Here is an 11,735-nt window from a genome sequence, read left to right on the forward strand (position 1 = left end):
AAGTTTAATAAGTTTATGAAATTATGAAAATATTTTTCAAGATAAATCCATACATATAATTTTAATATTTTAAAATTAAATATTTTAAAAATTATTGATGGTCAAAATTTTAAAAACTTGATGAAACTTATCCAAAACGTCGTGTGTTTATGATGAGAGAGTGAAATTTAATTCTCTGTAACATTCTGAAAATGCTAGAAGCATCAAATCGGGACGACGATGTTGGCCTCGACGGCGGCCTGATCTTCATTATGACACTGGAAAGCCGCTTTCCGACCTCATCAAATAAGGCCCCCCAGAGGCAAGCATGTCAGATGGCAGGCCGAGCAACATTGCCTGACACGCGAGGGTGAGAAGAGATCCTGCAGTGGTGTTGTGGACTGCGGGAGCGCTGGAGGTGCACGGAGTGTGGCGAGCCTTGCCATGGCCGTCTGGGAGGACGGCAAACCCAGACGGATGGAGGAGGATGGAGGTGCGGTCGCTGCCGTTCATGATGGCAAGCATCAAGTTTTTCTCAACTGGACTATAGACCACCAGAGAGCATGAGGCGTCAGTTCTCGCCTCTCGCAGGATCAGCATCTTGCTGTTGGTTCCATGAGTAAGCTGCAAGAAAAGGAATACCAGCCAATTAAATCTTTGACGGAAGAACTGATGACTACAAGAAGTGATTCAGAGAAGATTACTTCAAGTGAATTGCCCTGATCATCATATTCTAAAGCAATGTTATAATTTGTTGAGTATCGATATGGTAGGGATAAAAATGTGGGACAACATACCGGGGCGGAGGACAGAGACGGCATTGCCATGGAGGTTGCCGGTGCCCGGTGCCCGTGTCAACAGAGCCCAACTCCTGCACTGCGGCACCATTGGCGAGGGTATCCCACTCACCACGGCGCCGCCCATCGCAGAGGTAATGGAACACACGCTGTGGCGGCGTGCTGGGCAGCCAGACCGTCGTGGTGGCGCTCAGCACCAGGCCTGCTGCCTCTTCGGGCACACGATCAGCACCCCATGTCACAATGAGCACGGGTGCCTCAATCCTCTCGGCGCCAGTACCACAAAAGCCACGCCACTCGTCGTTGCAGCTTGACGCTAGGGTGAACGGCCCATAGAAGGCCGCGACGAAGCTCGCCATCATCCTCCGAGCCAGCTCCAAGACGCCCCTTCTTCCATCGGCTGCAGCTGCAAATTTTCTAGATCAATTTAGTTTTGATGCAAATATGAATTTAAGCACTAGAACTTTTTTTCTTTCTCCGTTGCCGTTGACTCACCTGTGATGTCGCTACTTGGAACAGGGCAGGAGCGTAGAACGGCCAAATGCTCGCACTGCCTCTGGAACAAACAGAGGCAGGGGCGCGCGCCGAGGGCTTGCCCGGAGTGGAACAACGGTCTGAACAGCTGCGGCACGGTGGTCTCGTCGTACTCCACATGTACAATCCAAGTGACCTGGAATGCACAAAGAATTTGATGGGCTAAAAGATTATGCTACATATACTGGAATTAATGTTGTGAAAACACAGCCTTAATTTGCAGCAAATTTCTATGATATGCACCATGAAATAGAAGATGATGTCACACATTGCGAAGGTGATCCAAATGATTGTGTTATGATCCAAATGTCACCGACGGGCTAGATGATGTCACACCTTGCTGTAGCCGCTGCACATGCCCTCGATGAGGCAGCCGGATGGCAGCAGCCTGAAGCCCGTGTGTCCAGCCGGCACGATGCTGCTGTAGGATGGACAAAGATGACTAAAGGAGTAAATAAGAGTTCCATCAAATTCTTAGATTACTTATTTTAATTCTTCAATTAATGTGTCTCAAATAAAAACGGAAGCAAAAAAAAATCTAAGAGAAATAAGAATAAATCACACCAGATATCTCCGAAAAGATTGTTTTGATCATAGCGCCAATGAATAGATCTAAATCCTAGATTTCATATAAAATCATTCCAAGTTTCATAGCTCACAAAAACTTACACCTCGATGAAAAAACACTCCAATCCAAAGAAATAAACACCGGATGAAGAAACTCTCTAAGTTGATGAATCTAGAGATAAGAGATGGTTCATGACCAACTTATAAATGATTCGTATTCATCTAGCAACAAAAATAAATAAATTCAACATGATAGAAAAATTCAACTCTTCAACAAAAACAAAAATCACCAAAAACAAAAGAACTTGCAACCGTGTAAGAGAGCCTATAGAGGAAAACTAGAAGAAGATGAACTCACGGATAAGATGCAACATAATATTTATTACCTGTAGACGAACGTCTTATTTTCGGCTGATTATAAAGTAGTTTTGAATACACAGCGTACATAAATTATAGGCTAAGCATTCGTATCTTTCTCTTCTAAAACCCTAGAACTCAAATCTTAAATGGATGGCTCAAAAAGGCTCTCACATCACTCCTCTCATATTTATAGACCTTAGGAGCATTTTTCATCCCAAGTTTTCTATATTGCTTGCATCCCAAGTTTCTTAGATTTCTTACTCCCAAAGCGTAACTCATAAGAAGTCACGTTCAAAATCGAGCGCAAGAAAATTCAATTAGAGATATAATAGACTGTGCTAATAGTCTCTATCCAAAACTTTTTAGAGTCCTATGCACCTCAAGTATCGTCCTAGCCATCTTCACCAAAATATGATTCTTCTATTCAACTACGCCATTCTATTAAGGAACACGTGGAGCAGAAAATTAATATCCAATACCATATTCAAGACAGAAAGCATCAAAAAGATAGTTCTTGAGCTCGGTGCTATTATCACTGCGAATTGCTTTCAATGTACGAGGGAGTTATTTGAACAATCTTAAAACTAAGCTCTGAAAGTGTGAGAACACTTCATCCTTGCTCACAAGAAAAAACACCCAAGAGTAGCGAGAGTAGTAATCAACAATGACGAGTACATACCACTTTCCACCCACCGTACGAACCCGAGAAGAACCACTAGTGTCCATATGGAGAAGTTCTCTCAGTCGTTCAATCATCACCAGATTAACTAGTGGGTGAGAGGCGGCAACCATCTTGCCATGCCGACAAGGAGCACAAACAAGGTTTTTCTCAAACTTGAGCTTAAGCAATCCTCGGATAAAGCCTAGGGCACTTAAACGAGTGAGCACTTAAACTAGTCACGCTTTGAGAAGTGTGCTAGGGTTTTGTGGTTTGGCCTCAAGACTGTGGGAGGACTGGAGGATTACATGGCACCATCGCGAAGCTTGTGTTGAGGTGAAACTAAGTCGTGAACGGAGAAGAAAATAAACTAAAATGACCTTGGTGGTAGGAAGGAGTATACTACAGAGTGGGATATTTTGAAAAAAAGCTAGAAAACTTAGTGGTCAAGTTTTCTAGGTCTATAAATAGAGGAGTAGAGCTATGGGAGGACTTGAACTAGCCACTTGAGTCCTTTGTCCCACCTATTTTTAGAGACTAGTGCTAGGGTTTTAGAGAAGAGGAAGATTAGTGATTAGCCTATGTAATATGTGAGAGATTTTGAGAGAAAAATCCTTATAATCTACTTAAAATAGGGTTGACCTGTTTAAGTAATAAATTTTATATTTTCGTATATGCTTGAATTCTCATCCATTTAGTCTCTCTCTATTGGTTACTTTGTAAGTTTGTAAGTTTTTTTTCTAGTTGTGTTTTTCGTGTTGATTTTCATTTTTGCTTTTGAGCTGCGATTTTTTAACCTTAGAAAGTTGTTCTTCTTGTTGCTAGAGGCATAAACGTTCATATCCTCATGTATTTAAGAGGATTTTGAATCCCCTTACCTCTAGACCATCAATTTGGAAAGTTGCTTCTTTCGGTGACTGTCTTTTTGCTTAGTTATTTATTTAAGTTTTAAGTTTTTATGCACAAAGACACATAAAATGGTCTTGAATAGAGTCTATAATTCATATTCCATCCGTTGAGTCATGTTGTTTTGAAACTTTCTTTATCTTTTCATCTCTCTAAAGTTTATGCTTCCGTTTATGTATTTTTGAGAGGTGTTGGGTGAATAAGAAGTAAACTATCTATTTCGCAAAAAATTTATAAAATACCTATTTACACTCCTCTAACCACCGTTCTCAGTGCCTATAGCAAAATCAGGGTGTGGCTTAGTGCCATCTGACCAGACTCTGCATACATGCTCTTGTAGTGCTCTTGTAGTGCTCTTCTTGTCGACCCGGCATCCACACAACTTTTGAAGCTCAATCATTGTGATCAACGAGCAGACCGGAGCAGGTAGCAGGTCGTGATCAGCAACAACAAACCAATGCATGAGTGCCTCTATAGTTAGGTTAGGGGGAATCAAAGCATTTGCAACTGTAGACTATGCAAAAATTCAAAAGTTGGTTCATCATTGATAGATATATTTGAAGATAGGGGTGGCATACTACTTTTTCAAGAAACGATTTGGAGCCAAGAGGATCGAGGAAAGAACACAGATATATGCATGCTTGCAGGATGCAGGAGCTGGATGCATCTGACATCTAGGGAACAACACATTATTGGAAACAGAGCACAGGAACAGAGGAAGAACAGAGATAGTAACAGGCAGAAATGCACAGAAGCAAAATGTTGAGAATTTTTAGCTATAATTTGTTTGTCACGTCGTAATCTTTCCAGTATACGTGTTTAGATAAAAAGTTTAGACTACTAGCATCTCCATTTTTTCCTTTCTTAGAAAGTGGGATAATCACATTCCTTTACCCATCTCTGTTATTTCAGCTTGATGTAATGTTGTGCTTTTTACAGAAAATAGCTTTTGAATTTTTTAAGTGGTTACTTTTTTCCATGTCGTCAAAAAAGTAAAAGGGAGGATAAGAACTAAAAAGCCCCAACACCTTGATAAATAATTTGACATGTGTTGAAAAGATTTTGACAGTTCGTTTAAAAGCTCATTTTCTTAAAGAACAGCTACTCAATCAACTAATGAGAAGAGTAGCATAAGAATTTTAAGGTTGCTACACTTAGCCCACAGGATGATAGTGAGGACAGTGGCTTAATGTACTGTAGCGCACCTGGCAAGATGGAAAAATGATAAGTGAGCAGCCTGCTTTGCCAGGCCTCTTGTGTTGGCAAGCCATGTTCCTTTTGGGTGAAAGTCTCATTAGGCCTCGTTTGGATGTGCCAAACTCTGGCCCAATCACATGACTAAATTCCCTGCAGACCCTTGTGTATTGGGCTGGAAAATGACCTATCAATGCACGAGGGAGTTATTTGAATAATCTTAAAGCTAAAATCTGGAAGTATGAGAATACTTTATCCTTGCTCATAAGAAAGGACACCCAAAGTAGCTAGAGTAGTAATCAACAATGACAAGTACATGCTACTTTCCACCCATCGTACGAACCCGAGAAGAACCAATAGTATCCATATAGAAATATTCTCTTAGTCGTTCAGTCATCACCAGATTAACTGGTGGGTGAGAGGCGGCAACCATCTTGCCATGCTGACAAGGAGCACAAACAAGATTTATCTCAAACTTGAGCTTGAGCAATCCTCGGATCAAGCCTAGGGCACTTAAACGAGTGAGCAAACCAAAACTCATGTGCCCTAGTCTCCTATACCACATCCAAAGCTCAGAATAAAGTTGAACAATCAAACAATGAGAGGAACCAAAGGACTTAGAAAAATCAGCTCCAAAAACTATCCTAACTCTAGAAATCTAACAAATCAAAGCGCTTGAAGAATCAAGAACTCGAGAAGCATAATGCTTGAAGCGCACTTTCGAGTCGTCATCTAACAACTGAGATACAAACAATAAATTGTATCACATATGCTCTACCAAAGCCACATCTTTAAGAGTGAAACTTTCATTTACCTTTACCATACCTTTGACTTTCACCCTTTCTTTCTTATTATCCCGAAAGTGATGTACTCGTACTACTTCGTTGGGGTGAGGATGGAGAACTATAATGAATTTTTCCGATCATATGGCACGAACAACCGGAGTCAATGAGCCACTTGTTCTCCAGGCCTCCACCTACCACCTACACAAAGTAAGAAGAACTCGAGTACTCAGTGCTAGGGTAAGTCAAAAACTTCTTGGGAATCTAGCACTGAGTAGCTCGAGGAGGAGTGAAAACAGGTGTAGGTAAAATAACTCTAGTACGCTAGGGTGCATACCACGATGAGAGAAATATGGTCTGCCAAAGCACTATGACACAAAGCCTCTATCACATAGATCAAAACCATATGAGCCATGGTATGATCCATGTCGAACAACACCTCTAGAAGAGAACTGAATAGCATCAAAAACTTGTGAGCGAGAGTGAGAAAAAGGTTTATATACACCAAAAGAGGGGTGGTACATGCCCGAGTGCTCCACTCCCACTCACGCCACTCATCTCTCCTATGGTGAAAACAAAAACTCTACCCAAATGACACTCTCTCTGGCAATAGATGCACACAAAGTGCCTCTTAGGGATTGGTCTATTGGTCACTCTCGGTTCTGTCATATGAGCTTTGATCTTAGGTTAAGGAGCTTTCTTGGGTTGTGTCTTCGGAAGCCCTCTCTTCTTGGTTTGTGGTGTGGGCTTGTTCTTTTCTAGCATGAGTTGTGCAACATTGATCTTGCTTTCTCAGACTAGGGTAGTGAGTGAGGTGAAAATAGTCTTGCTAGGACTCGTGTAAGCAATTCTCTCGAACCCTAAACCCAAGCTAACCCTGCTTTGTCTACACACATCTTAGTCTTGGGCAAGATCAAATCTATTTTGCCCTTGCATTCTGAGCACTTCTCCACAAGAGAAAGGAAATACTCATTCTCAACCATAAGCTTCTCAACTTGCCCTCTAACCCAGCTGAGCTTGTCCTTATGGACGATGTAGGTGAAACAGTTTGACTGCACATCCTTAGAATACTCAACACTCTCCAATCTAGACTCTAGCTCCTTTATGCGCCTGTCTTTCACATCAACATCCTTTGAGAGCAAAGTGCAATTCTTGCAAGCGCCTAAGAGAGTAGGTCTATGTAAGACCCCCTCCCCTACCGGGATCTCTTGTGCCTCCTATATCTGTCTTTGGATTACATAGCTGATACGCACAGTATAACAATTGTAGTATCACAGTCGAACTTCGTATGCAAATAGTAAGGTTCTGGATACAAAAGGCTTACAATCCATACCGAATATTACAAGACTGGCCTAGCGGCCATCAAAACATACAACGGAAGCAAAAGCCAAAGCCACAAAAAGCGTGGGAGCGAACGCGACTTCAGAGACTACTCTTCATCCCCGGCTTCACCTTCGGCGAAGTCGGCATTGGCTTCTTCATCTGAATGACAACAAGAGTGAGTACAGAAGGTGTTGGTAGATGATTAATGGGGTTTATTCAAGGATAAAGCTTTACGGTTTAGATTTAAGCGTAAAGCAATTTATGCAGATATCAATTGTATCAACTATGATCGACTTCAAAACATTTTAAGTTGTTTAAAACCCAGCGACGAGCTGTATCTGGGGTTTCTCGGTTCTGGGAGGGGCTACACCTCACTCCGCAGTACCTATTATCACATCTGGTGTACCTCTAGTACCACACAGCTTCTGGCAGATTGAGCCAGGAACCTCATCCACGGACGTCTAGTCCACACATTCACTCATCAAGACGCACGCACCAAAATTCTAGTAAAAAAGGTTGTGCCTTCGCATGTCCATGACCATGGACACAGCTTTTTGAATAGATTTACACTCTGCAGAGGTTGTACAGCTTTACCCACATGATATGCTCAGCCTCCAACCGTTGCAAGCGGAGGAGCGAATCATACCAAAACTCTCCCAACACCTTTCTTGCTTGGCTTTTCCACGAGACACGCCAAGTCCCAGAGCTTCATGCTTCGAAGGCCAGCATCCCTTTTTAAGCCTAACCCGGTCCCTAAAACCTTCAAACAGCGGGACAGAACAACCCTTAGCTGCTCGTTGCTCTCAGCCTCTTGGTATGATGCCCAACTCAGTCCGGTGAAGAAAAGTCAGGTCCTGCCCATACAGGACGCATGGTTGCACGGGGTTGCTAAGGCATGGCTGCGAAATGACTCGGTCCTTAAATGGACAGTCCAGGCATCTTCGTGGGTAATGAATACCATCATGTAACTTAAGCCCCCAAGAGCATCCTCCCTGGAGGACCAATCTACCTGCCCACGCCAAAATAGTTTTCACCCATTTTTACACATCACCCTCCATATCCCACATGACATCAAGGATTTCACAACCATCAATGATTCATGGTATATGATTTGTTATTGATAACAGTAAATCTTGTCTCCGAGGAGAGGTGTTTTAAAAGCGACATCCCCGAGGAGACGTATTCAATCCTAAGCATGCTAGATATCATGGCATCGTCCGACATTAATATAGATAATGACAGATAATCCTAGGGTGATATGTATTTTGGATGATAATATTCAAGACATGGCATGTGTTTGAAAGGATTAACTAATACAAGTAGTTTTGTAAAAGCGTAATACATAGCACATGCGATAATAAGTTCGGTTTTAGTTGATCATGTATATTATTTGAAAATCTAGGTTTAATATGATCAAAGAGAAAGGACTTGCCTTCTCCAGAATTTTCTTGGACATCTTGATTGTAATCAAGATCCTCCTCGCTCCTGATGCTTCCTGCGCAACACTCACAGAACTCAGGTTGTCTTGAAATCGCGACTATGATCAATAACGGTGATACTAAAGAAGAATCAATTAACACCAAATGGAAAGCCAAATCAGCCCTAATGGATACCAAAACGTGACAGACTAGTAGATCTCAATTTTATATGAATTTCGGTGAAAGAATCTCCAAAATCGGAGTCAGAACGGAGAAGTTATGGCTCCCGAAAGATTTAATCAGAATTTAAATCGGGAAATTAAGAAATGACACTCTTCATGGGTGAGAAGAAGGGAGTCTTGAATGGGCTTGGATTGGCCGAGCTAGGCTTGGACTGTACAGTGTCGGCTCGCTCGGGTTTGGACTGGGTGTTTTAGTGGGCTACGGGAGCTGGGACGGCCCACGGACTCTCGGCCATTGGTAGCCAGGCCTGCCTGGCTGGCCAGCCAACCGTTGGGCCGAATCATGGCCCATTCAACCAGGCAAGCCACGCTGGCTTGGCTGGGCCGCCGACGCACGGGAAGAGACCTGCGCGCGCGGGCACGGGGCGATGAAGGGGGAAGAACGCCCCGGCGGGGAGGATTTAGCAGTGGAGCTGCACCGGAGTGCTCTCCTGCGGCGCATTCCGGCTAGAGACTCGCGACGACGAGTGGACGCCGAGATTCTACGGGGTACGGTGGACTCATGGGGAAGCTCGTCGTCGGCAACCGGCGATGGAGGTACTGCCAAATGATGGCCGGAGGAGAGCGCAGAGGAGCGGAATAATTAGGAAGCACCTCCCTTCACTAGGAGGTGCCAACCTGCAAGGGAAGGAGGCCGAGCGCCTCCAGGCAACACGGCGCGATGACCGACCGCACTTATGGAGAAGAAACACACCGGCGGCGATAATGGAGATAGCGGTGGAGATCCGAAACACGGTGGCGCACAGCGATAAGCTACAAGAGAGCCCTAGGGACACCTACACGCTACCTACGCAGACGCAGGAGGGAACTGGGAGGCTCATCGAGTGTAGGAACGGTGACGGGCGGGGCGGTGACCGGTGATTTGTCGAAGGGGCAGTGGCAGAGCCACTTGGCTTCTAGCTCGGATGGGCTCCCGTTGTGCTTCCAGCGATTGGATGGCGGCATGGTCCTGAAGCTCCGCGGCAGCACGTGGTCGGCGAATTGATGACGGCAAGGTCGCAGCGGCGGTAATGGCGATGGCGGCAGTGGTGTGGATGCCGAAATGGGAAAGGGGATGAGAGAGAGACCGGGCATGCTATTTATAGAGGGAAGGGAGAGGTAGAGAGAGGCAATGCGCGCGGGCTGGCATCACGGGGATGTCGGCGGCGAGGTCATAGCCGGCACTCACCTTTTTCTCTAGGGCATGGGCCGACTGCGCCAGCCAAGCATGGGCGGGGTTGCGAAAGTCATGCGTGCAGGGCATGGGAGGAGAGAGAGCGCGTAGGAGAGAGAAGAGAGAGAGAGCAAGGAAGCGGAGGCTGATCGGGCGCGCGCGCAGGATATTTCTTGGAGGCGTCGTCACGCTAGAAGGGGAGAAGGAAGGAGAGGGAGGAAGGCGCGTGGCGGATGGGTGACATGTGGATGGCGCAGCGAGGGCGGGGCGTGGGTGAGCGCTGGCATGTGTGTGAGCACACGGCTGGGCCGGCAGCGTGGTGGCGTGGGCCAAGCGCTGGCGCGCGGGCGGGAGAAGAGGGAGAGGGGGGAGAAGGAACGGGCCGCTCGGTGGGCCAGGAAAGTGAGAAGAAATGGAATTCAGCCCGAGAAGAGGAAAAAGAATAATTGGGATAAGAATAAAGTTTAAATTCAATTTGGGGTATTTGAATTTGAATTTGATTTTGAATTTAGATCAACTTCATTTAGGATATCTGATCGTTGGATCTCGAGACTTTTTGGAAGATGATTTGAATCCAAGAATTTGAATTCGAATTGGATTTGAGCTGAACAGAATCTAAGAGTAGGTTTTGAAATTGAGAGACATTCCATTTCAAAACCAGCACAAAAAGAACCATAAGAATCTCAACCAAAGCATAAGAACCATTCTAATGTAGGGATTACTCTGGAATTGACTCTAGTGCTATTTGGAACACTTATTCAACTTAGCACATCTAATGTACATGAAGGTATATATATACATCCACATACTTATCTCCTTAACCTTTGTTAGATTAATAAACCCTAAAAAGTTTTAATTTGGAGCTAAACTTGCAACTAAATAAACATATTCAAACTCAGGATGTTACAGTCTAGACTCCTCCTCAAGGAGCTTCTTCTCAGTAGTTTCAAGGCAACTGACGACTTGAACATGCAAAGTCTGAAGCTCAGCAAGCTCACTCGTGACCACAAGATAACTATCACACTCCTCATCCTTGGCCCTAGATCTAAGCAACTCAATCTCAAAAGATGAACATTTTAGCCTAGACTTGAGTTTTTTTACTTCACAAACCGCTTTCTTAAGCAATCTATCCTAGATAACTAGGGCATCATTCAAGGTATCGACCTGAATAGAAAGCTAGTTGTACGAAGGTGATACCTCGGAAGAATCAAGCTCGGGGTCGCTGTCGTTGTCATCCACCATGAAGAAAAGGCTGGTGAAGTCCTTCTTCTTCTTCTTCATGGGTGGCTCCTCCTCCTCTGAGCTCTCATCCTCGCTTGAGGACATGTCGATGTCACTAAGTGCCACCATAAATGCCCATGAAGCCATCTTGGCTGCCTTCTTAGCCATCTTGTCACGGTTCTTGAAGAAAGCCTTCTTGTTCTTCTTGTGCTTGCTGTGGTTGTGGTTTCGGTCTTCCCTCTTCTTGAGCTTGGGGCATTCTACCTTGAAGTGAGTAGTGTCACCACACTCATAACAAGCGCGAGAGCCCCTTTCCTTTGATCTCGTCAGTTGTTGTAGAAGCGAGTGAACTTCTTTACGATCAATGCCTAAGTTCTCATCATCAAGTGCGTGTACCTTCTCCTCTGTGATAGAAATCAAGGAAGACAAAGTAAATCCACCAGGTGAAGGGTTAGCACAGAAAATCTAGCTCCAACATAACTATCACCACTAGGTGCTGAAACCAACGCTATGTTCTGAGACAAGGAGTTTCCTAGGCCTATCCTAGCCACCTTGGCTATCTCGGTGGATTTGAGTTTGATGATGGGTTCATCACAATTCA

At 44.4% G+C, this 11,735-nt stretch overlaps 1 protein-coding gene across 1 annotated transcript; it reads right to left on the reverse strand.

The window, feature by feature from the left end:
* Positions 1-463: 463 nt before the first annotated feature.
* LOC133887758 (homeobox-leucine zipper protein ROC6-like) lies at positions 464-2,383 on the reverse strand. Its single transcript, XM_062327732.1, has 5 exons — positions 2,264-2,383; positions 1,554-1,731; positions 1,272-1,446; positions 777-1,182; positions 464-603 (listed from the first exon to the last, which is right to left on the reverse strand). The coding sequence occupies exons 2-5, from the start codon at positions 1,578-1,580 to the stop codon at positions 573-575; spliced, it is 639 nt and encodes a 212-aa protein (XP_062183716.1). The 5' UTR covers positions 1,581-1,731; positions 2,264-2,383; the 3' UTR covers positions 464-572.
* Positions 2,384-11,735: the final 9,352 nt, after the last annotated feature.

Source organism: Phragmites australis, chromosome 13 (genome assembly GCF_958298935.1).
Source record: "Phragmites australis chromosome 13, lpPhrAust1.1, whole genome shotgun sequence".
Taxonomy (NCBI): domain Eukaryota; kingdom Viridiplantae; phylum Streptophyta; class Magnoliopsida; order Poales; family Poaceae; genus Phragmites; species Phragmites australis.

What these genes read in the sequence shown, in the direction of transcription:
- LOC133887758 (XM_062327732.1), bottom strand. Translation starts at nt 1,580, where the DNA reads ATGTGTGACATCATCTTCTATTTCATG. An exon ending in TCCAAGTAGCGACATCACAG is followed by an intron (nt 1,183 to 1,271) that starts GTGAGTCAACGG and finishes GAAAATTTGCAG; the next exon opens with CTGCAGCCGATGGAAGAAGG. An exon ending in CGTCTCTGTCCTCCGCCCCG is followed by an intron (nt 604 to 776) that starts GTATGTTGTCCC and finishes CTTTTCTTGCAG; the next exon opens with CTTACTCATGGAACCAACAG.